The 26,837-nt window shown below is 39.0% G+C and overlaps 2 protein-coding genes across 2 annotated transcripts in view; one reads left to right on the top strand and one right to left on the bottom strand.

The window, feature by feature from the left end:
- Positions 1–26,837, bottom strand: part of LOC135279699 (uncharacterized) — a 91,919-nt gene that overhangs the window by 12,728 nt on the left and 52,354 nt on the right. The window contains exon 4 of the mRNA XM_064387145.1: positions 24,024–24,160. The gene's annotated coding sequence lies outside the window, so the exon portion shown is untranslated. The remainder of the gene's footprint in view (positions 1–24,023; positions 24,161–26,837) is intronic.
- The window catches only part of CDYL2 (chromodomain Y like 2), a 59,317-nt gene that overhangs the window by 18,195 nt on the left and 14,285 nt on the right, over positions 1–26,837 (top strand). The window contains exons 2-3 of the mRNA XM_064387288.1: positions 13,696–14,287; positions 22,381–22,598. Coding sequence (XP_064243358.1) covers positions 13,696–14,287; positions 22,381–22,598 — 810 coding nt within the window. The remainder of the gene's footprint in view (positions 1–13,695; positions 14,288–22,380; positions 22,599–26,837) is intronic.

Raw genomic sequence — 26,837 nt, 5'->3', positions numbered from 1 at the left:
CCTTTTCTCCTTAAAGAAACACTCATTACAGGGCATTTTCTCCTGAAATTTCTCTCGAAACCGAGACAAATCAAAATCAAAAAATGCAGATTGTGGGGTGAAGAGAACCTGAAAAATATCTTTGTTCCTTAAAGATCTAATTTTTTTAAGCCTATTTTTAAAAAATGAGATGAAATAGATTTTTTTTTGTTGAAGATAAATTGCACTTCTGACCCTTACAAAAAAATTGAAGTGGCTTATTGATTAACTTGGACAGGACTGTCCATTTTGATACGTATAGTATTACAAAAGGTTTAAAAAATGAGAAGGTATGTCACCAAACAACTGAAAGTAGAAAGATTTCAGATATTCAGATTATCTTGTATAAAAAATTTGTATTCTGTGGCCATCAGATGAATTTATTAAACACCTCACAGTGCTCATCTGAGTAAGGAACATTTCCAGCAAAGTGTAGGAGCTGTACAGGTGATTCAGACACTTTTTTCTTACTGTCACCTTCGGAAGACTCTTTCCAGCCATTTAGAGAGAAACTGGAGACTATTCCATCTGCTTTTCCCCAGTGTAATCTAACCAGTATTTATCCTTACACGTGTCATAAAATATCTGTGATTCCCTCTAGAAGTAATTCACAGGTGCAAACTTGCCTTTTAAAACCTGCACTATTTATGATTGTTGCATTAATGGAATCAGCAAGGCAAGAGCTGTAAAGATCCTGGAGCATACGGTGCTGCCCATGTGACATTCAGCAGCCAAGGGCAAGGTCTTTTCCAGAATAACACCGAATTTTTGCACAGCAAAACTAACATTTCTGTCTTTGGGGCACACTGGGCAATCATTAGCACTTTTCTGACAGACACTCTGTACAAGATTTTGTGATTAACATATTGTGACCATTTCATTTCAAGAACAAGTCAAACGCTGTGGCACGCTACATATTAAAGGAAAGTATTAAAGGAAAGTGCTCACTGCTTTAAGCTCCACCTGTAATAATGCTGCTAAATAACAGTAATGATCATTAGTATCCATGTAGTAGGATAGGTTTACATGGTGCTTTGTAACTATGAAAATAACATTTTGGAGTGGTAATTGGGGAAATATATACTCTCTAGGGAAATCATCTGATTATCTAAAAACAAACTTGTTTAAATCCTTCTTGCATGACCACAAAAGTTTCTTGTTTCCTTGGAATTAAAAAATTAAACATGTGCACGGCATCTTGAAATCTTCAAAACACAAAATACTTTCTTACTATCTAGAAGGCAGAATCTACTTATTCCAGATAGCTTACATTATTTTTAGGGCTAATTCTGTAATTAGCCCTAAAAATATTCCCAAAGGGCGAGGTTTATGTTCCTTCATTGGACTACAGCAATAAGCACATGTAATATATTATAAGCATAATAAAAGCAAAACTTTTCGCAGTATTTATCAGTATTTCTGCTGAGGTACTGAGAATAAAGTACCTCTCCATCTTGGGTCTTATTATTTATTTCTGTGATATTCTTTTAATGTATGCCTTTGTACACTACTGCTCTTTGGAGAGAAACAACAGTTGAAGTGTGATCAGAAATCCCATATGTTATTCCAGAGCCGTATCATCCAGATGTAGTCTTTTTCCTATGTATTCATCTTGTGAATTTCTTACCCCTCCCAAGCATGCCAGGAACCTTTTGGTCTTATCAGGCCATTATATTGCATATTCTGCTCCCAAATTGTGACATGAAAGCAGCGAGCACCAGTACACAATGCACATGTACAGCACAAGTTCATATTGGGATTTTTCCCTTTTTCACTACACTTCAAAACAGATTTGCTTCCCCAAAATTTTTGTTTTGTACACTGCTCCACACACTAATTTCAATGCACCTTTCCCATTTCCCACACTGGGTCTGAAATTACTTCACAGAGAGGGTGTTTTTTTTGGATGAGGCACATAAAAGCAAAGAGAACAGTTGAGATGGTGACAAGGAGTAGAAACACAAACTCTGACCTTGAAGCCCCATCTAAGCATCCTATCCTGCAGAACACTCTATTACAACTTCAGCACAAACCTCCAGGACAGGTACAGGACACACAAGTGTATTTTGATTAGCATAATTCCTCTTAGCTTTGTGCTAAAGGTTTGGCAACTTAGTCCTCTTATCCCTTTGATTCCATCATATTGAACAAAGAGCAAATACACAGCTGTTGCCATGGAGCATGTTATATGTTCACACCCCAGCTTAGCACATTCCTTCTTCTCCTTACTCCATGAATACCCAATGTTCATCTAAACACTGAAAAGACACTGAGGAATGACTTCCCAATGTATCTCAGTACTAAAAAATATCCATTTAGTGACTAAGAAAATCTTTTTGACCTCATGAGCAGTTGACCTAGGTCTTCAAACCCATCTTTTTGTCCATCTCAAAGAGTGGATGGCTCTTGCTGTATGACTGAAGTCAAACAAATCCTAATGGTACCAGGTCAAAGAAAGTTAGAAGTTCAAAGGTGCTTGTAGGAAGCTCCCTTCCAGCTGCCTGGTGTATCTAAACTCAGATTAATTGAGTCAATTCACATACACACACTTCCACAGATTGCACAGAACTCAGTTTTTCAAATGGAGATGCTTTTCTAAGTGAAAAAGAATTAATAAAGAATTAGTAAGTTATTAATAAATATTTTAGGCAAAATGTATTACAGAATCATATAATAATGCAGGTTGGAAGGGACTTTTGGAGATCATCTGATCCAACCCCTTGCTTAAGGCAGCACTGACTTAATTAGGTTGCTCAGAGCCTTGCTCAGTCAAGTTCTAAATATCTCTAAGAGTGGATATTCCACAGCCTCTCAAGACATCTGTCCTGATATTTGACCACATGTATGGTTTGTGCTAGGTATGACAGTGAGGACAGCAGAAGATTATTACTGACTCATTAGAATCAGATTAATTAGCTATCCAATTCATAAAAGTCCTAGAAGTTAAAAGTCCTTTTTGTAAGCTCATAAACCATTTGCAAGTGGGATCTTAGTATTAAAAGTGACTCAGAGGTTTGTTATACTAAAGTGGGAATTTAAGCATCCATTCATGAAGTATCTGGAAAACAGTTTGGGTGTTGGAGCACCAATGTGCATTGGTCTCTGAACTAACCCTCAGTTAATAACAAGCAGACAGCTGCAGTCTTCCCCGGCTCCAGTTTGTGACTGGCATAGTGCCACAGAAAGAACATACACTAACCCAGTCCCAGTGAGACAAATATCGGGAATCAATCTTAGAAAAACCTACACTTATAAAAATATAATTCTGTAATTGCCCTATTCTACGGAGGGACATGGAACAAAGCCCTTTGCCACATTGCTGCAAATGCATCCAGGAGCAGCTGAGATATTCACACAGCCGCCAAGTTAGGAATCTGACTAACAAATAGATGGAAAATTTCCTCAGTAATATATTCACTGTTTACATATTCAATAGTGCTTCGAGCAGAGACATTTCTAAATGGTTCCTGAGCTTCATCAGAGTTCCAGTCTCACCCTGATGCTTGATGGGTCTGCACCATCTCTGAGCAGAAACAGAAGGTAGCTGCAGCACGGAGATGTGCACATGCCTCCACAGGAACCCTTGGAGTGATCTGGCAGGCATTTGGAGATGGGTGGCAAGATCTGTACCTGGCCACCTGAGAAACCCCAGTGTTGTTCCTTAGGACCTCCCTGAAAGGAGTAATGGATTCCAATCTAGAGCAACCCCTGTGACTGGAAGTAGTGCCTGGCTGGAAGTACTGCCAACACTTGGCTGAAACCTTATCATCAGGAATCATGAGGACCTGAAAGAACTCAGGACTCATCAGTTAACAAGTCCTTGGCTTGAGTGAATTACCAGGGCTGACAGAGGACTCGCTGAGATCAAGGAACTGTGTCCATCTGTTGCCAGAGGCAGCTTTAAAGAGATGTAGGGCCTGGGGACAGCAGGAGGGTAACCTGTGGTTGTCTCCTGTGATGGCAGCTCCTGGGGACTCTGCATGGCCAGAGGAGTTTCAGGGCAGCGTGTGGCCAGAGCGTGCCATGCAGTGTGGTGTGGTCAGCCTGACTCACTGCAGACACTGGGACAAACCCAGATGTGTCAGTGCCTTTCACCCACCCTGGGAGCAAACAGCCTCCTCAGAGCCCAAAGCACACTTTGTTAAATCAATGGATATGCTTGCACACCCTGCGTCTCTGTGTTTACAGCACTGTCCCATATTTTAAATGCAGATTTCTCATTAGCTGCACTCTCAGATGATTTAAGATGCATCTGTCTGATGAACATTGACAGCTTTCATAACTGCCTTTGCTGCTGTCCCTAAGATAGTTTGTTCCTTCCAAGCACCAGTAGGAAGTTGGTTTTACACTGGGCAGAATTCAAATCTCAAACACAAATTAAATCTGCAGTGAAAACCAATACAATAATTGAGGCCAAAACTTGGCCTACTGACCCTACTCATCTGAATACTATTTCTATGGGGATAATGATGTATTATTCTTCCTTTTTGACAATTACTTCTTCACAGATAATTTTTAAAATTTTCTGTGCCATTTTTCTGTGATGTTGCTCTGGTATCCTGGATACTTAGTTGTAATATTCTGTGCTCCTGTCACGCCATTATAGTTGCCTAAAGCATGTTTCTTTATTCCTTTTTCTGCTCTACCTTTCTTTTTGGCTCTTTCCTGTATTCTGCCACCACATTAACTTCATTTGTGTAACCACAAAAATGAAGAATTCTACTGAATTCTGAAAGAAACCTTTGTGTTTCATGAGTTTTCTTCCCTTATTATCCCACTACTTTCCAAACTGCTTCTTCAGCTTTTCACTCAAAGGATCACCCCTCGGCCTTCTGTATTGTACAAAGTCATCTATTTTTAGCCCTTTCCCTTTAAAACCTATCCCTGCATGGTATTATTCACAAATTTGACTGTTACTACTTTTTCTATATGGATGTTCCAAACCAGCTGCCCCTTATTCCAGTCTGGATAGAAAGTATGAAGTGGATATATGATTTATCCTTCTCATATCACCTTATCCCAGTCCAGTCACTCATATAACATGGACAAGGTTCTGCATTTTCTTCTCCCATCTGTGTCAGTGATGGGGAGGGATTACTGTCCTCTTTCACATTCAGACCCAAGGATTATTTTTGATTTGCTCTGTCAGGTATGTGTTACTGGTGTCCTGGTTCTGGCCAGGACAGGGTTAATTTTTTGTGGTAGCCAGAAGGGGCATGGCCAGGACCCTGAAGTTTTTCTGTATCCCCTCACACAATTGCCAGGGACAGGGAAAGGGACTCTTCCAGGGAGAGGGGGTTTCATCCAGTCAAGAAAATGTGGTAGAGGGAGCTGTCTGGTATTGTTTACTTACAGGGAGCTTTTCTGTGTGAATTATTTATTTTCTTACACCTCTTGTTGTTGTTACTGTTAATTTTTATCTCACTGCTGTTTCCAGTAAATTGTTCGTATCTCAACCCATGGTCTTCACCTTTTGTGTCTCCAGTTGGAGGGGGAGGGAGAGCTGAGGGTGGTTTTAGTGGGAGTACTAAATTGGAGAATATAATTTCTAAGCCATGACAATAATTTAAAAAATAGTTACATCTCCCTGTGTGCAAGAGCTACAAAATGCATACTGCCACTGGAGAGTCTTTACACAAAAACCGCTGTTTCATATCCTAGATCTAGAGTAACTACATCTCATTGTCCATTTGTCTTGTTTTCCAGCCCAGAGCCTTCATTTTTACCAAACTGTCATTTCAATCCTTGAAAATCTCTGCAAAACTATTGTATTACCTCACCTTAGATATCGCTGTACAATCCACTTTGAGCCCTTTAATACAGGACAAACCAGTGTCCCCTTGTAGCCCCCTCTTGTCCCTCATCTCCCCTTTGCCATGTCACCTATGCAAGTCTCCCTGTTCAGTTGGTAAATCCTCTCTGAACATCTGAAATCCCAAATCCTCAGCACCTATAGACACATGTAGTGAAGCAGGGCTTCCCAAAACCAAGGCTTTCACATCTCTGTGCTTTTACCACTTTGCTGTAAAAGGGCTAAGAAAATATTTTTCTACCTACCCCACAAGAACATGTGGGTTTTTTATGACAGTCGTACCAGTAGCATTTGGAAAGCAATGACTCACTGAGTGGCAGTACAGTAAATAGTTCAAATATTTGTTTATGCTGTATTATAGCTAAACCTTTGTGTTTTTTTAATGTGGAATCTTCACTTCTGACTAAGCTTTGAGATGGATGTAAAAGTGTTGAACTGAAGTCCTGGCCTTGAGTTGAATCTGAATGAAGCCCATATGGTGAAGAAAAATACTGTGTAAACTGTACAAAAAACACCAAAAAAAGCCATAACTGAACAAGTTAGAGAAGAAAAAACTGCCAATGAATATAAAAGAAAACAGCATTAATCTTTTTCTAATGATTTCAGGTAAAATTTTCATGTAAATTAATAATTGCTTCCTGCATTTCTGGAGTTGCTTTAATGCTGAAGAGCTCCTTTAGTGATAGTCGTATTTTTTATTTTTTAAGTATTACTTAACACATTTCAAAATCTGTTTGGAAACATGAGTATTTTTAACAAATTCCAAACAGTTCTACTGAGAGAACAGTGATCTGTTCATATAAACATTGGTTTGCTTAGAAGTCTCTTCAAGTCATGCTCCTGTTCCTATAAACTTGCTTTAAAATAAAAAAAAAAAAAACCACACTAAAATCTTCATGGTTTACATCCCAGGGATTCCTACTTAAGATTTTACTTGCACGTAAGTAAATAGGGAATAACTGTGCTGACTTGTACTGTAAAGGCAGAATCAGAACCATACTAGGTTGTGCTGAGCCCTTCTTTGCTGATAAACACACATTTCCCACTCTCAGATAGTAGAAAACTGGAGAATCCCATTGAATTTGGCAGAAATGAGTTGTGCCAGCAAGTTTCTTGTGGGTGTGTTCAAAACTGACCACTTCTTAGCGTAAAGAACACCAAGAATTTGGTTTGTCCTGCTTCTTGCTTTCTTGTCAACAATTATCACTGAAATACAATAACAAACTGATTTATTGTGCAAAACAAAACAGATTTGATAAATAAAATGTGCCACTGTGCTTTAAAATAAACAGAAACCCCCATGTTTTTTGGTTTCCAAAATGTTGTATGTGATGATAATGCCTGTAAGTCAAAAGGATTTAAGCTTTTATGGAGGAACAGATCCAAAGAGGTCTCCCCCATATTGCATAACAGTTTTTGATGACATGGATGCACTCTTGGATTGCAAAGGAAAAACTCCTGTTTTTCCTCTGTATAAGGAATATTCTCAAGATTACCTTAACCTGCTGCTATAAAAGATCTTGACTTTTTCATGCACTTCTTTTGCAACTTTGAAAACATGCTTGCTTTCCAAATGAAAGCCTAAACCATTTTTTAACAAAATTAATGCATTTAGGAAGGAACAGCTGTTTGCTGTGCAGCCTATGAGCAATAGGCCTGGACAGAAATATGTTCTGTATCACAAACATGTCCAATATGAAAGGTTTGTATGATGTAATTGCCTGCAATGACAGGGACTATACTGGTTGACCAAAAAGTCTCTGATTCCTGTGTGATCTGTCAAGTTTCCTGTTCTAGGGATGGTATTAGTTTGTACAAAAACACCTTCCCTCGTACAACACTGTTGTGTATATTCTTATTCCTCTTTGCTCCAAAAGCCACAATGGTTGTGGCACTTCCCCCACAGGTACAGCTTATACACATATGCTTCAATAGCCTAAGAAAAGAAAGTGATGGAGATTACATTCTTAAATTTATAGCGGGAGATTGAAATGGCTTTAACAGACTGAGAGATTTGAGCGCTCTTAAGTTCTGACCAGGAAATATCTTTTGGAAACAAAACATGAGAGGACAGGGTTATGAAAATGGGTCCTGTTGGTAGAGTGAGCAGCAGGGACAGATGGGACCAAGGGGGAACCAGGGCCCCAGTGTGGGAGTGGAGATTCAGCACTAGGACATGTTTGAAGAGAGTCAGAAAAGAACAGAGACAATACCAGAATTTCAGTTTCAGTGAGACTGAATTTCACAGAAAGATGAGACTTCCCAGAAAGCTGGTGTAAGGTCACTGAAGATATGAGTGTTCATGGAAGCTGTCTTTGGTTCAGGCCCTCAGATTGGATCTCTGCTGCTAATGAAGGGAAACTCCCTCTGCCAGAAGGCTCCTTACACAAATGTTGCTCAGGGAAATACTGAACATTTGCAAAGTGTACTTCTGCAACAAAGTGTTGGGTCCAGAAAAGAGGGATGTGAAAACACCACATTGAGCAGTAACTTCTAACAGCTGCACCACTGCTGTAAATACAACTGATGGCATTGCACTCCTGGTTTTCCATCTAAACCCCAACCATGGAATCTCACAGCAGGACACCTCTGCAGTGTTATTGTCTCTCAGGAAGGGAACATCACAGATGCAGGACAGGGAGCAGCAGGAGATCTCACAGCATTTATTTGTTCTGTTGTGAGTCTTTCCATGTCTGTGTGGAAGGACACATATACCCAATGCAGTGGTTTCCATACCAGTGGTTTCCATACCAGGCTGATAGGCTTTTCCAAGTGAAAATGCAGAAGTTCCAGGAGTCCCTTACTAAGCTTTAAGATCTCTTCTGATTTTAAGAAAATTGGAAAACAGAAAATAAAAAACCCATATGCTTAAAAAGAAAAAGAAAAAAAAAAAAAGAAAGAAAAAAGAAACTGAATAAAAAGCATTGTCTTTTGAGATTAATGGGGTGTTCACTGATTTTCCTGGGAAGATGTCATTTGATGTTTTGCCTAAGAGTAATTCTGATGAAGAATGGCTTCCCTTTTGTTTTTAAGAATATCTAGTCCTTTCACTTTCATTGTGACCTTCCAGGTAACAACACAAATTTAGTACTGAAGTGGTTTCATAGCTGGACCTGCTCCATGGGTCAGATTCTGAAGAGTCCCAGCAGCCATTCCACTGTTATTTTTCTAACATGAATACTGGCTGCTTCAGAAGATATGTTGCCATATTTTTGTACATCTGGAACAAATGCTCCAATTACCAGATTTTGTGAAATCAAATACAAATACAAGAAAAACAAAAATAAGTTACAAAGTCAAGAAGGCAAAAGATTTACTGCTAATGAGGTAGAGTATTTCTCAAAGCAAAGGTAACAAAAAGGGGGAAGGTAGGGCAATACTGCATTTTTAAAAGACAAACATGTTGAATCAGATGGCCTTTATCTCTCTCAGAAATCTTACTGCCTTTCCTTCTTTGGCATTTTCTTCAAATACCCTTCCAACACCCTCAGGCACAACATGGGACAAAGACCTCCAATGAAAAAAAACCCACATAAACCAGTACAAGTCCTGTAATCATAGTAATGAAAGGCAGTTTTTCTGGTGTCTGTCATGCAGTTGCTGTGATGCTCTGAAGAGTTCACTAACAGAGACCATCTGAACACCAGTGATTACAGTTTAAATTGCTTACATGGAAGTGCATGGCAAGAGGAGATGACATGTATTTATTTTGGAAATCACCAAGTAGATATGCAACCTTCCAAATGTTTCTAGAAGTTTACTGATCTCCCAGAAGGTGTTTTCTGGGAGCACAAGGATTTTTATTTATGCTCTTCAGAGCTGTGAACTATGATGAGTATGCTGTGCTTTGCCTTTATATTTACAGCTGTAGAAAGAATTCCATAGGAATTATCATTTTTTAACTAAGCCTAGATTTAATTTTTTTATAAGCAAACAATAACATTTTGTGGTTAAATGATTTTGACACAGAATTTTCTGTGAAGGAAGGGTGGTAGGGTTGTTGTACTCTGCATATTTAAGCAAAACACTTAAGTTTATGAAGCTCTAGATAGTTGTGCTTTAATCCACTAATGTATTCTTTTATTTCACATGAAGTATAGAATGCAGATATATTTTAAAGGCTTTTTATTTATGACTTTCATCCTAGTTTGTGCAGCTGTGTATAGAGCTAGGTTTAAGGCTACTTGGAAGCTAAAAAGTGTGTTGCAAATGCATTTGCACAGATGCCATGTTCTTATTCTACTTGCTCTCTTTAAAAGTATTTATATGGTAACATATCAGAACCTCAGTTCATCCAGAATTAGCCAGCGGGGGCAGGGAGAGAGAGTCCAGGGAAGTGTTAGTACATGACATTTCTAGCAATCTTTTGACTGTGGTACCTCTACAAGGTTTGTTTGTAGTCATTGCACTTTTATTAAATTTAACTCCTTAGTTTTCCAAAGCAAATATAGTGAAATCATGGATTTGGCAACTGTAACTACCAGGGTCACTTTTGGGAACATGTTACTCAGTTCTGATTAAAGATGGAACTGAGGGGGGAAATGGAAAATCAGACACTGAAGCCCTAGATATTTCCTGCATATTCTCAGAAACATGCATTGCTTATTCTAGGGGAGGATTTAAAGTATTATTTCTATTAATCACTCGCTGTCACAGAATTATTTCTCATTAAGAAAACTGATATGATTTGTGCAACCTTAAGTAAATACAGAAAGATTATTATTTCACATAGTACCTGTTAAAACAAATATACATCATTAAAGAAACAAAGTAGTGATGTTTGTTGTTACTGTGGACTGTGGATAGAGAAAATGAGACAGACAGTAGCAGGTGTGGCTAAAACCCTGATATTTATGCCTCCCCTGAAGCACTTCCCAGTGGCACCTAAAGGGGATAAATATTACTGAAGAACTTAAAGCCCTGTGATAGAAAAGGGACCATGTTGAGAGGTCAAGTATATTTGATGCTACCCTCAGATGCATTTAGTGAACAATGAGGCATTAATGAGGACAGGAAAATATCTACTCAGACTTTTAATGCATCATTAGTCAAGCCACTGGGTATTATGGTTGAACTAAAAAAAATCAAGGAAAACAAACTAATTTTGGATTATACCACTTTTTTTTTCATTTTCTCCCCAACAAAATAATAACTGAAAAGAGGGTTGATCAGAAACAAAACATTTTGTCTTCAGTTTATTTAGTCTTTATTTTAGTTAGTTAAATTTGAACACTGACAGTTTTGTTCTGAAAATGCTGTAATGAAATGCTTACCCAAATATATTTGCTTTCTGAAGGTTTTTTCAGAAACTATTTATTAAATTTGACCCAATTTCATGACTACTTTTATTCTCCCTTCTCCCTGTTTAAGTGGTTAATCACATCCTCCATTGCCATTATTTTATTTCCCAGGAACAAAGACTACTCATATTTTCTCCTTTTATCCTCCTAATTGAAATGCAGGATGCCTCATCACCAAAATACTTGAGTGTGTTCCATATTAAACAACACCCTCCACAAAACCTCTTCACATGGAGCAATAATGTGAAAATAAGAAATCTGTGTAGTTAAAGATATGTGCACAAGTGAAAAAAGGTGAGGGTGGAGAGATGGTTTTTGTATGTGATCCCAAAAAAGTATTTGTCCATTCTTTCTGAGGTTCTTCCTTCAGTGAGCAAGTTGGGGAACAAAGCTGGTGCAATCCCTCAAAAAAAAAACACAAGTAACTCTCAAATAGCACCAAACTGACTCAGAGTTTGTGTTCCAAGTGCAAAGTCCTGAATTAACAGGGAGGAGAATGCATGTACATTGTTTATCTGGTACAGACAGAGAAGCAGTAACCCAGACTCTCCAGTACTGATAGCTGTGGTCTACCAAGTTTAGCAGCAATTTAATTTTTTCCCCAGGACATACATGTATGTGTTTTGCTGCTTGCTATAGCAAGCTGCAGTAATTAAGGTAACAAATCCATAGGCAGCCCACACAGAGTTCCGTGGTTCAATGTACAGTTTTTCTGGCTAGTCCCTGATAGGAAGATGAAAGTATTTTAAAGCCAAGGCTAATTTGGACAGCTGCTCTCTATAAAGTCAACAAGATCATAATAAGTCTACTATTAGTTTGACAATTGAAAGCCACACAGCCCACATGAGGGAAAAAAATGTTCATTCATTTTGTGAAGGCTTTTCCCTCTTTTCAGACAAATTATCTCAAACTTGCCCAGGCTGAGCTTCAGTTAATTGTTTTGCCTCTCTGAGCAACCCTGAAGGGGACTGTGCTAAATTCAGAGTAAAGAGGATGCCTTGCTTTGCTTCTGAGGTGGTTCTGTGTAGATATTTGATAAGCCAGAGCACAGGAAGGAGCTGTTTGAGATGCTGCAGTGGAAGCCCTGGAGATGGAGGAAGGTGTCCACTATGACTCAGAGACAGATATCTTAGCACAGTTCCCATGTAAATGAACTGAGATAGAAGTATAATGTTTAGTTGCTAATTACATTTAGACTCCTTTGGGGAACCCACCAAGATTTCTATGAACATACAGTTCCAGCCAGTGAACAGACAGAATTAATCCATTGGTTTGCTTTAACAAGGGACCTAAAATGAACAATTACTTACACTGCTGTGATTGCCCTTCTTCAAGGTTAAATTCTCCTTACAGATTCCACTGTTGTTCTTCACATGAGATGATTTTTCATTGAGGAGCAGTGAAAGCTGTTACATGATCTATCCACTTATTTATTCTTCTAAATTAACAATACTGCTTTGGGTTAATGATAATGACTTTTTTTCATTAGTGGGATCTTTATCCTTCATAAACCACATATTTAAAAACAAAAATTAAAAATTAAACAATGAAAAAACAAAACCTGCGAGAGTCTTTGAAATTTTCTTTATCATAACTGATCCTCCAGCATTGACTTTTCATGACAGATATATGTAACAAAAACCTGTTTGTTCTAAAAACCCTCCCTACATTCCTCACATTACCAAGTATTATTCCAATACTTAATTCCTACTGCCATTACAACATTTTTCCCAATGACTTGATCTGAATTTCACTTGGTGCAGTTTAATCCCAACTTGCTGCCACTGGTGTGTTTGGATTTTCCTCTGCATTCTCCCTCTAGCTGAGGCTTGACCAGCATCCAGGTTCCACAGTACAGTGATGCTCTTAATTCACATTTAGGGTGCAATCCAATACCGTCCATTAGCCCTTGGTGTAGAAATGTTCCTTACAATGACATTCTCCAGCACGGGCTGATAAAATTCATTCCTTCAATGTAAGAATCCTGCCTTAATGCCCTTTGCTATTTTATTTTGTAGTTGGTGCATTCAAAATTTTTGTGTATTTATTCAAATATTGAATTCCTAAAAATACAAATTTGTGTAAGTTGGAAGCAGCAAAGTGGATGTACACTACTGCAAACAAGATCTTTGCTGTAAAATACTGCAATTTGGTGTCATCAGTTCTCTGTTCAAGATAGTTTCAACACAAAAAAGACTGGAGCAGCTTCTAGGGACAAAATACATATGTGGATTCAGGAGAATGATCAGTAACAAACAAAGCAGCAAAAACCACTTTGTTGGACTGAAATGAGGTCGCTGAGGAATGTAAAGCATCAGTCTCATTTTGCAACCAGATTTCAAAGAAATTTTGTATTCATTAATGATCTCTGTCTTTTTTCTTCACATTGGAGCTATTGCAAGTGCCCAGATTAGATTTGAGGATATGTTTATTTCTCTTTCAAAGTTTTCAGAAGGGGCAGTGGCCTTGCTGTCAAAATACCACTGGGGCTCTGCATTTCACTCCTGTACTGCCAAGTCTGTTCATGGGAACTCTTTCTAATACAGTTTTGGTTTTTCCTTTTAGGTAGAGAGGATTGTAGACAAAAGGAAGAACAAGAAGGGCAAATGGGAATATCTCATTAGGTGGAAAGGCTATGGGAGCAATGAAGACACCTGGGAACCTGAACACCACCTACTCCATTGTGAGGAATTTATTGATGAGTTCAACAGACTACACGTTACCAGAGAGAAGCGACCCAGGCACGGGAAACAGGGCAGCGCACCGAAATTACTGCGGGAAAGCCGAGGGTCGTCTGTGGAGAAAATATCACACAGACCTTCTGAATCTGGGAAGTCTAAAGGATCAACACACAAAAGGAAGAGAATTAATCCATCTCATCAAAAACAGAAACGATATGCAGCAAAGCCAGGATCTGCAAATGACAGGGCTGCTAAAACTGTGACTTACCGAACTACTCCCAGCGGTTTACAGATTATGCCACTGAAAAAGCCACATAATGGTCTGCAGAATGGAGATGGCAGCCATGACAAAGATTCTAGACATTTTGGGAATGGCTCACAGCAGCAAAACGTGGATTTAAATGATCACGAAGGAGAACAAAACTTGCCCAGCGTGTTGGAAGTCAGTAACAATTCCCCTGTTGTGAATGGAATTGGTATGTGATTTAAACAACTCCTCTGTGCGGGAGGGGGTGTTAATTGCAGCAACTGCAAACAGGGCCCACTCGTGGAAAAACTGTTGTCACACAAGTGATATGGTGAGAAGCACACAAACAAGTTCCACACTTTCCCTACATATTATACACTTTTTTTTATCAGTTGGCTTCTCTCTTTCCCTTTCCCACGGAGTGATGCGAAGCAGTGTGGGCTCTGTCACGAGATTTGCAGTGTAAATCCCTATGGGAAGTGAGGACAGGGCATGGAGTAGGAATGACAACTGAGATATGTATAATGCTGCAACTTTGGGTTTGTGTATCACCACGTAACAAATCACTACTCAGTTAGGTGTGCTCAAACCCAGTGGTCTAGAGAAACCAGAATTATTTTAGAATTAATACCTCTCTTGCTAAAGTGCCCTGGAAAGTGTGGCTGAATAAGCTTCAAGTCCTCAGCATTAATGCTTGTCATAGTCAGGAGCACTCAGAACAGCCAGGCCCTTGTGTCTGACAGTGACTGGACACAAAAAAGTCTTAAGACAGACTTTAGAGGAAGGTACAAACAGTCTTGAAGTGAACAAGAAGATATAGGGGAAATTTCTCTCTAATCCTCATACTTACTGACTGGCTTAGTTCTCAAAGAATAAGGTTTATATTCTCTATAAAAACTATTCAACGTAATGGAAATTAAATAGCTTCTCATTATCTATATGTGTCCAATCTTTATGCTTTGTTTGTTTGTTTTTAATCCTACCAAATTTACAGCCTCAAGGGTGTTTTGTGACAGTAATTTCCAGGAGCTAACAATAAGATGCACATTTTATTTAATCAGGATTTGGGATTTGGGATTTTGTTGGAGGGGAGTTGACCTTTACTTACATTGAATAGCCTCTGTGAAGGGATGAAGTGGAGGATGCCCTGTCAGTCAGTAGGCAGCCCCAGCCTTTTCAGCCTTCCTACCTCCTGGAAGGCTTTACTGATTCCTGAGAGTTTTGAGTATCTTCTTGTGCCATTGGTGTGGGAGGTGGTTTTAATACCTTTTAAAAACAGCAGGAGCTGTTCCAAATGATTTCCCACTGCTTACTGATACAGTGATGATAGAACCTTTGGAGAATTATTTTTTCTGCTCTTACACACTGCATAAAGGTTTTCATTGAGTGATCCGCAGTTGCTCTTGGGGTTTTTTTCCTTCCTTGTTACAGTTAATTTAGAACACAGCTTTATGTATGATCCCTTTCACTATGCATTTAATCTGCTTTACTGTTGCCAATTCACCTTTTTATTTTGATTCAGTGAAGCTCTTCAAAATCTTTCCTAGTTTTCACTCTACTTATTTTGTATTGCCTTCAAGTTTTCCTCTCATATTTCTCTTCCCAGCTCATTAATACATACATTAAATAAACTAATCCTCCTTCAGGTCCTTGGGACAGCCAACTTGACATGATGAAAAGTAACCATTTGTTCCAATTATTTATTTTTATTAGCTACTTTCTATAGCCCATGATAGTACTCATTTCCTTAACAGCTTCTGGTGAATTGCCCTGCCAAAAACTTTTCAGAAGTCAACATAAATTATATCACCCTGCTTTCCATTTTCCATCCTACTGGCAACCTGGCAAATGCTCCTTGATTTGGGAAGGAGAACTGACCTTGCCCAGTCTTACTGGTTATATATGATAGCTACTGGAATCTTTCAAACTAGGCATCAGATATGCTATTAAAAACACCCAAACTAGAAAAGTGCATGGTCAGATTTAAATGCATAAGTACTGCTGATGATGCCAATGAAATTTGAAGTTAAATCACTTAAAAGTGTATTTTGGCTTTTGCATTTTGAGGAGTTTGAGCTTATGTAAGAATGCTTAAAAGTTTCCTGCTTCTTTAAGACAATTTGCATATCTAATTACAGATGTGTATAAAGTTTTGGTGGCTTTTTACTCTTTCTAATTAAGTTTTTTTCTAATAATTTATTTTATGTTATTAGTGGAGAAGTTGTGATACAAAATGTATCTTTGAAATGCATTAATTCCCATATTTTAGAATGTTTTGTTTAATGAAGAACTGAAGGGTCACAAAGAACTGTGAGGTCAAATGAGCCTCTCCTCTGTCCCCACAAGAGCTAAGGAATGGCCTCCATCACCCCTGATTGAATAATCTCTGGCAGAGAGCTCTCATTCAGTGGAAAGCTGCTTTGCCTGAGCAGCCAGGTGTTCTCTCCTGGCCCAAGATCTGATCTCTGCAGCTCCTTTCAAGCAGCTCTTTATGACAGCTTTTGTGTTCTCCAAATTCATCACTTGTGTTCTGTATTTTGTTCCCCTTGCATTCTGTAGGCAAAAGGAAGAGATCTTTAAATCTCTGTCTGGTTCTTTTCTGAAAAGCCCATACTCAGCAGCTCTGCCAAGGTCAGAAATCCCTCGAGTCCTGCTGTGGGATATCCAGCACATGCAGAGTGGAGAAGACCACAAAGAGGAGAGATGAGACTGCCTGAGTAATAGCAGACAGAAATTGGTGAAGAAGGGTCAAAATCAAATCACTGTGTTTTTTCTTAATATTGCCCTGAAAGCTTGAGAGAAGCCACATTTCCTGATACCGGGTCTGAAACATCAAGTGGAAGTAACTTGCACTTCTCTTCACCAAGTCCAACAATTTCCTGAACTCCCTCAGTATTCACACTCACACAGAGGATGCCAGTGTGATTCTGCCCTGTGTCCCATTATTATCATAGAAACCCACACCAAAACCAGGCTGAAATTTTACAAATTACAAATGAAGAAAGTTTCAGAGAAAAATGCCCAATTTGTTGAATAACTGAAATTTCGTTCCAAACATCTTGGGTTTCAAAACTTTCTCCAAATCTGAGCCAAGGTCCTACGGCTGTGTCCCTAGGGAGCAGGAGCAGTGTGGCAGCCTGCTTGGCAGGACTCCCACGTTTAGCTTGGAGGCAGCCAGCTATGCCAGAGGTTTCAGGCAGTCTGCCACTGAGTCTGGAAGTTGAAAGCCTGGCGTGCTCCATCAGCGCTCGCAGGGCTCCCAGGCACTAGATGTGGAACAAAGAGAGAGCCTGGAGGACCTGGTTTGGCTCCCAGAAGCTGTGGCTCCTGGGCAGCCCTGTTCAGAATCCAAGGGAGCAGACATTTGTGTCAGCTTTGAGATTGCCTGTATGGAACCCAAATTAATGTCAGATTCATTTCACAGCTAAGTGTAAGACTGCACAGAAAATATGTATAGAAAATTAAGGTTTGTCATGAGATGAAGCCTAGATTTGGAAAAGTTAAAATTTCCCTTCAATTTGAAAACTTGGCTGTAGTCCCAGCTCTGCTACCATTGTGGGCTTATGCTTGAAGGTCTCCAAACCCCACCAACCTCAACCAGTATTGTTTCATATTATAATAATGTTTAACCACCAGTGCATTGAACCAAGCAATATAGACAGTAATATTTAAACTAAAAGTAATCAAATAATAGCTATTTTGTTTGTCTGTCCATGCCAGTTCTGTTCAAACAAATAACAGCTATTTGAAAACCAGCTTTTGATGACTCCTTAAATGAATGTCCACCAGTCTCTTTGGTTTAGTGTACAAATCCACTTGGGTACAAGTGTTTCTTCTTCAGCCTGTAGACAAACTCCCATCAGGAAGCTCTTTACCCCAGAAGGATGAGTGTGTACCTACAGGTGTGTGCACAAAATGTCGCAGTGGAGGCCTGGGACCTTGTGGAAGTGGGGACAGATCTTTAATACGAAAAACTGTCTTCTACTTTCTACATGTCCTGCCATAAGGAGAGCAGAATCATCTATACTGACAGTTATTTAAGGGTCTGCAGATTGGAAAATATTGAAAAATTCTGTGAACAGCATCCATTGATGCTCCCAGGAGCTAACAATACTGGTCTTTCTGATGATATTTGTTGTCTTCTGTTATCACATTTCTGTTTCTCTCCAGATATTGTAATTGAGAGTTATTGTTTTGTCAAGTTTCTTGACAGCATCAAAAAACATCCCCTTTTAATTCTCTCCTTCCTTTTCTACATTGCTCTTTCTCTGTACCATCTGCTGAAGAATTTCTGCCTGTCATGTATCACTAACCACTGTTTTTCTCCATTACAAAAATCTTTGTAGTCTCAGGGTGCTCTTGATTTAAATACTCCTGTGACTAAGTCACTGCTTCCTCTTGATTTTTTAGCTTATTCTGTTTTATTTCTTCTGAAAGAATACTGGCAGTAAAAGACAAGCAAACATGCTTGCTCTCTCAGTTTGGATAAAAAACTCATTGCTTTTAGATATCTTACAGATGCTCCCTTAGCTGGAGAAGTCTGAAATTATTAGTAAATTATCAACAGAACACAGCTTTTACGTATGTACAGTATTAACCATTACCCACAAGAAAGACAGAAAAGAGGCAGTTAAAGGCTGTTGGGAAGACTGAGGAATGCCAAGCTGCTTTACCAGGGAGAGTGAGGGAGCATGGCTTATTTCACCTAGAAAAATTAAAGCCGCAGCTCCATCATCCTTTCCATTCAGCATAAATGCATACTGCTAATAAAAGCAGCAGCCCAGCTCTCCTTCCCATGACATCCTGATTGTTATTCCCATCCCTCCCTCTGCACCAGTTTTAATACTTTTGAGGCTACAAGGTGAACAGCATCTGTTTGAAAATTAACCAGTTTTGCAGGGTGAGTTTTCAGCCAGAGCAGATCACCAGGCCAATTCGTGGTGTGGCTGCTCTTACCAGTAGTGGGGTTGCTGTGGAGGATGGTGGCACAGGGACTGCACCAGTAAACTGGCTCTGATGAAACACTCAGAAAATACAGATCTGAAAATAACAGGAGCTTGAGGTGTCCTCCAGCAGTGGGCAGAAGCAGAGGAAGCAGATGTGGAGTTCCAGGTCCCCCAAAGCACTGAGGTTCAGTGAGATCTTTCCTCACATTCTCCCACTCTTTGTCTGCCTCAGCCTTTTAGAATATCAATTTCTAATGTGTTTTCTGCAGTGCCTGGTAGAACGGAATCCCAGTCTCAGACCCTTTGGCAGTGGTGCAGTACTGTAGAAGATGCAGGGATGGGCAGCTAAAATGAAGAGGATTACAGGAATATAAAAGGCTGGGAGAGGGGGTGGCTGAGGGGCAACACGATCAAAGTTTACAAAATCATCAAGGCCTCAAATATACTAAATGCAGAACTGTTGCTCCTGAAATCCTTTGATAGCAGAACTGGAGACCACTCACTGAAACTGGTGGAACATCAGATAAAAGCACAGATGAAAGAAAATTCTTCTCTGTGTAGTGGCTACCCAACTTCTCAAGAGGAAGCTGTGGAGACAGACAGCATCAACAGGCTCAGAAGGGGATTAGAGAAATCCATGAAAAGGTCCACAAGCAAACACTGAAGGATGCAGGAGAGATGAGCCCTCTCATATTTCTATACAACACTTAGGGATGATACTATGGGAAAGGACTGCAGAAAGCAACCAAGCTTGCATTTTCTCCTTAAATAGCATCCTTTACTGCCCTCTTTTACTGCCATTCTTGGAGAAGGATTATGCATGCAGCAGTGGTCTGGGAACATCTTAGGTTCCCTTAAAAAATATTGAAGCTTCTTATACAAATGTTGGCTTAGGTATTCCACAAGTTCTACTTCTGATTAAACACAAAGTAATAATTAGATTAAAGTCCCAGTAAAGAGCATTTTCTCTTATTCTGTTTTCTTTTTGTACTTAGACTGAGCATCAAATACTCACTATTAAGCCAGAAAACCACACTTAGATGTATTTAAGGTTCCTTAGTTAATTGGTGACATCCTTAATTTGTTTCACATGCAGTATAAATTGCTTTGAGTTTTTGAATGTCTCTTTTTGCCTGTCACAGTCATTTTTCACCTTGACATACTCAGGTGCTGCTCCCCTTGTGTGCACTGAGCAGGTGCTGGCTATTGACCCTCCTGCAGGGACAATCCCAGTGGCTCCAGAGCAGACTTTCAGGAGCTTCACCACCTCCACACAGCAGACGTGCTAAATTGGCCTGGTTCCACATCAGTGCTGTCTTTAGAGTGTGCTGATCATTTTCTCCAGTTTATCGGATTAAACAGGATTACAGGGATGCACTGGAGACACGGAAACAAGCAGCTACTCACTATATATTGTTCTGTTAATGATCCACTTTTGGAAATGGCACTTTTTCATTTATGTTTCTCTCATATTGAATTTAGATATTTCCTCTGATTAAAACTCTTTCAGTTGGCATCCAGACAGTTAAAATACAGTGATAAGATCTATAGTTTCTTACATCATACATTCATTAACAAACTGAATACATAAGAAAGAATAAAACAAACCAAAAAAATTACTGTGAGGCTTTTTGTTGAACTGGATTATCTGAGTGAATTAATCTTCTACTATTCTCTTATCATCTGTATTTAAAATAGATGTAGCATAATCTTCAACACAAGGTAGATAATCACTACAGTTAGTCTGACACACCTTCCATTCAATGGGCATTTGTGCCTCTGATTTTTTTAATTCTTTACACTTTTTTGAGAGTTTGAAATCACCACAATTCAGTAGCTTATTGCTGGTTAAGCACTGAATAAATAGAAATGCAATATTTAATAGCCTCCTCAGTCAAAGGGTTAATTTGTTTCAGTACATTATTCCCAATGACATGGGTGTCCTATTAGTAATTTCACAAGTTGATTTCTGTTGTAAGAATACAAATCAAAAAACAACCTTAGGAAAAAGAAAAGTGCCATGGGAAATTATTCATAGCTTTTAAAGTTCAAGTGCATGGTAATTCCTACACTTGTAGACACTTTTTGTCAAGAAAACAAATTTCCACCTCTTTTGGTTTCAAATTATATTTTTAAAGTGATGATTTAATGGAATTTGGCCATGTTTGTATCGCACCAGGCAAATCCTCTATTCAGTATAAGCCAGGCAATGCTTTAGATGGTATGTCTTAATTCAACAACAAAAAAGAGCTTCCTGATTGACTGAAGAGGCTCCTGCACCAAGGCGGGTCCCTGTGTGTAGAGGTGTGAGTGCCCACATGCACACACCACATGAGTCCCTGTCACACACCGCTGAGCACGGGCTGTGTTTTCACATCCCATCTCCCAACTGCAGTGCACATACAGGATTTCACACACTGTGAACAATTCCACAGGCCACTGCCAACTGTGAGGTGTCAGACAGATCAGTTACCTACGTAAGCATCAGGCTGAAACATAGCTAATCCAAAATGAGGGTAAGTGATTTTGGTTGAGAGGCATCTGTCATGAAGTCACTGTTCAATTCTATTCCAGCAGAGCATTTTTAATTGGTTGGTGGTCACTTAAAATATAAAATTGAAACCTGTATTCTAATATTCATGTCATCTGCCCTTTAAAAATTCCTGGCTATTTGAAACCAGGAGCTGGAACAGGTCAGCTTTGGCAGGAGTAAAGAACAGAGCAAACAAAGGTGTTTTCATTCAGCTCTCTCTTGGCCTTTCTTAAAAATGGTGCATTGTGGGCTGGTATCTATATAAACAAAAACCAGTGACTTTAATCTCTGTCCCTCAACAACCTGTCTCTGCTTTATTTTTAATGGCAGTAGAGTAAAATACCTGTAATTAGAAAAGGATTATTACATACAAACCTTATAAAGCTCCTTCAACACCCCCGCTCGGCACTGTTACCAGTCATCCTCTATTGCCTATTACAGAAACACTGTAATCATCAGCAAAGGAATGGTTTGCAGTTCATACACAGAGCAAGTCGGAATAAACTGTCTTTTAAAACTGACTTGCTATTGCTTTTACTTGTTTTTAAGGAGGAATTATATCTTTCGTCTCACAGTTTTTCCCTAGTGCTGGATACTCTCCAAAATGGCATCAGTTCCTTGAGTCTAGAGGTTGTCTGATCAGAGAACAAAAAGTTCTGCACGTTGGAGTACAGAATAAGAACAATGGCTTGGGGCCACATTTGACTAGCCAGGCACATTTTTTTAATTTATTTTTTCCTGTTATTTTATATTTATTTATTTTCATTGACGCTAATAGAGAATATCACTCCATTTCTTTGATGGTATAGAGGTAATTATACTTCAATTTTTTCCATGTGCAAGGTTCTTCTCTGGCCAATGGAAGCTTGAATCTACACAGCACTGTGAAAAGGAAACTGGATGGAGAGAAAGATTATGTCTTCGATAAGAGACTGAGATACAGCGTGCGACAAAATGAAAGTAACTGTCGCTTCAGGGACATTGTGGTCCGGAAAGAAGATGGTTTCACACACATTTTGCTGTCGAGTCAGACTTCAGAGAACAATGCCCTGACCCCAGAGGTAAGTGTTTAGCCCTAAAAGCCAAAGAAAGCCATCCCAATGGGTGGGTTATCTTGCAAACACTGCACTGGAATTCGATTTTATGTATTTTTTTCCCCAACTGATGAACTTAGAAAAGAAATTTGGAGTACAGACATGTCTAACTTTTTCACACTTGGGATTCCTATCCAAAAGAATGCAATGGAAATTAAATTTTAATTCACATGGCTGAAAAAAATTAAAAGTAACTAAAGGAATGGCAGAATCAGTATTTTCAGCATGGAATTCTGTGAAGCAGCTTTTCACACATTGAAGTTACTGATATTTACTATCCTTAGGAGAAATCTGGTCTCTTTCCTTTTACTAATTTAAATAGTGCTCCAGTTGTATACAGAGAATTTCAGTCTATATCCTGAGACAGCCTTTCTAAATTCTATCTTGATCCCTAATTACTTTTTCTCTGAATCACTGTATTTATTTATGAAATCTTAACCAATTAGGGGCTCTATCCTCAGCTGAATTGCATGAAGTCATACAACATATAAAGGATGAAAATGAATTCCCGTGTTCCAAACATTATACACACAAGGGCAAACTCAGACTTGCAGCTTGTACTACCCCAGCACACCCATGGACCACTGGAAGGGCTGAGGGGCTTTTCCTTCCATTCCCTGTGGCTGCAATGCCCTGTTAAACCATTCCCATGCCAGAAAAAAAAGGGTGTCCCTAAGTGCTTGCATCAGGATGGATGTCCTGGAGAGAAGAGAGCACACCTGAGCCCTGTTCCACCCCTGAGCCCCGTTCCACACGGGCAGTAAAGGCCTGATGGAGGGACAGGGGCTGCCATGGAGCAGGGAGGGAGCACCAGGAGCTGCCCCCAGCACCAGCCTGGCCTGGCTGAGCATCCTGCAGGCAGAGCTCCTCCAAGGGCTGCCCTCACTGGGGGCATCTTGGCTTTTCTGCCCTCTGTGTCCTACACAGCAACTTCAGGAGTGTATGAAATACCAGTTTGAGCACCACCTGAGGGAAGAGTAGATTGTAGCTTTGAGGAATCATTTTATTCAATAAGAAAATTAGTAACTTTCAAGTTAATTACTTACAATGGGTAGGTGTGATGAGTCCCCTTCTCAAATGCACAGGTACACATAGGCAGGAATACACTGAGTGAAATTAAATGGCTAAAACTGATGGTACATAACATTTATCACTCCTAGTTTTTAAATAGCTAATATTTAGAAGGACTATCTTGGTAATTACCACAGAACACCAAACAGGCGCTTTTAACACTAATTTCTTAAAATGCATTAGATTGCATCTAATCCATCACTCCATCTCTGTCTTAATTACCACTAATTGACACTGCAGGTAATTTAAATGAAGGAGCTCAAGGGCCTGAAAAAATATGAAATCATGGACTCTCTGTGTTCAGTCAGAATACAGACATACCTTTACAGTGCTGGCTGTGCTGTTCCACATCAGCAGTGTTCAGATGCTCTAACCAGGGGATTAATTCAGGCTCTTTGGATCTGCCAAACCAATCCATTTCATCCTTTGAAAGTTTTCAATATGCCAGGAAGCCACCTCTGTGGAAGAATAAATGATAAGCATGTAATAGTCCTCTCCCTGCATCACCAGTATAGACTATTTCTAGACCCTTTATTGAAGCTCACTTGAAAACCAGGAAATACATTTTAGAAAACCACTTTACTGACCAGGATGGTCAGGAATTAATCAGGTATTGAGTTCTCCATGTGGAGATTGTCTGTTTAAACCTCATCCAGGCCAAGAGCAATCGCAGGCTCTTGCCTTTGGAAGACTCAAGGCTGTAAACACGAAACAGTTTCTTTGGCCTCAGTCCAGGGTGCTGCCCATGATCATTCACACCACAAAATCCAGCATCTCCAGGACTGGCAATTTCACATTCTTGCTGGCAATTACAGCAAAAACCTCAGGAACTGAAAGGAGGAAGGTGTTGAATGACTTGTCCCTGCAGTTTGTCACTCATTGCCACAGGTGAGGCAAACTGACAAAGCATTTTAGGGATGTTTAGAGCATTTTCAGTTTTTATGCCTTTTATCCCCAGTGAATATGAAATACAAACACACAACTCCTACAAAATTAATAAAGTGTGTTTCATTTTGTGTGAAGAAGTGCTAACTTCAAGCTTTATTAGACATTCAGTAAATTATGTTTGCCAAATAGCAAATGAATCATTTATTCAGACCAGGTTTATTTGATGTGCTTAAATAGTGTCCTGGTTATACTCGGCCATCTATGTTAAAGAAAAAAAAGTTGTGCACTGCAAACCATCATTTTAAACATTTTAACCTAAGCTTATACAAAGTCCCACTCACCCCTCAACATCTCTGCTTCCCTTTGTGCTTTATAGGAATTTTCAGATGAAATTTGATAGTTGTGTTCAACCATTGGCCCCTGGTATTTATGCCGGTTTAATTAAAATAGCAAAGAACTTATTTATTAAAAAAAAAAATTAAAGTCTAGAGAAGTCTGCATGACTCTTCATCCTATGTTATCAGTAACCCCATTTGTGCGGGTGATTTTAGCATGAAATGTGCCAATGCACTTTCCAGCAGCCTTTGCACTGATTGATGTTGGCTCAGTCCTTCTTTAGTAATTGAGTTTTTTCTACAAAAATGTTCAGGGCACTATAGAAATTCTTCCTTATTTTTTACAAGACAGTGTCACGAAACAGCACCTCTTGTTCTTATTTCAGTAGCTTAGGCTTGCTACTTTTGCTTTTTAAATACATTTGTGAAATATTTAATTATTAATTCCATTAGGGCATTTTTTCTTGTGGGACTTCTGCTGCTCCTGAAGTTCTTTCTCGAATGATGCTGCTGCTGTTTTAAGTCAGCACATCTCAAGAATCCAAATTCTGTTTCAGACTAAATAGACCCATCAGCTCTTCTCATTTAACACTATTAACATAGCTAGAAGTTAATATTCCCCTAAATTAAAAGTGAAACATTCTCTAAACAGCCAGTGCTTCCCCCCAAGAGTGACAAAACTACCTCAAGTACCTTCTCATACACGGGAATTAGGTTTCACATTTTAAATGTGAATAACAAGGTTTAAAGTTCTGCCAGGTACATTATGGAGCACTGGTTTGCCTTCACTTTACTTAACCTGGAAATAATAAAAAAGAGGCAGGTACAAGTTTACTGTTCTCTGTAGTTCTCCTCTCTACACAAAAGTAAATTGTGGGCTTGGGCCAGTGCTTGTGGCTGCAGCTTTTGAGGTTCCCAAGTCCTTTAGGTGCCAGACAGAAAGGACTCAGAATCAGTAACACAAAATTTATTTATGTAAAAAAGCACAAGTGGGGAAGAGGTTCTAAGAACAACGGAATGGCTTTAAAATTTGTGTTTACGGTAATATATACAGAATAATTGCCTTTAAGAATATCACAGTGAGTCCTCAGAGATTCAGAAAAGTTAACTTTTATTAACTAGTGCTTCTATTTATGTGAACAAGAGACTTCTGTTCAAGATACTTTGTGTAATTATGGTGATAAATTCCTAGCTCTTTGATTTTCCCAGAATGTAAGCAAGATGGAAAGCAAAGGGCACCAAATACCTTTGGAAATTTCCTACATCCAGCAAAAGGCATTAAAGTAAGCTCTTAGAAGGTTAATGAAGTTTTTAACTGGTTCATGTTTATTTTGCAATATAAGATGTCCTGTTCAAGAACTAACGAGATTATTTACTTGACAGGATTAAAAATATAAGCAGCTTCTGAGAAGGTGATAATTTTATTATATATTTGTGTTTCAATAAAACAGTAAGTGAAACACTGGGTCTGGTCTAAATTTGCAATCCAGTCAACTATCATAACCTAAATAACTGGCCCATACTGTTCTGTAAATACTGCCTCAGAAACTTTCATCAAATGCATTCAAATAGAAATATTGTCCCCACAACTGAAAATTACCTAAAAGGCCATAAAAAGGCTAATTAATAAAAGCATGGATCTGGAGAATATTGCTAAGGAGCTCGGGAAATAGTAGTATTAGATCTGGTCCACTAGAGAAAATAAAATTTAATTGGACAAATGTCATAGTTTTAGCAAGATGGGGAAAGGTTTAAGGGCTATGGAAGAAAGAAAAAGAATATAGAATCTGACAAAGGTTGTATTTGAGAACTGAATTCACTACCACATTAACCAAAAATTTGTCCCTAAAAACAGAGAGCAGTTCTAAACTAAAATTATATTTACTTTACAGTACTACAGTTCAACACACAG

This window comes from Passer domesticus, chromosome 12 (assembly GCF_036417665.1).
Source record: "Passer domesticus isolate bPasDom1 chromosome 12, bPasDom1.hap1, whole genome shotgun sequence".
Lineage (NCBI taxonomy): Eukaryota > Metazoa > Chordata > Aves > Passeriformes > Passeridae > Passer > Passer domesticus.
Note: the sequence above shows the minus strand (reverse complement) of the source record. Positions and strands in the feature narration are given on the sequence as shown.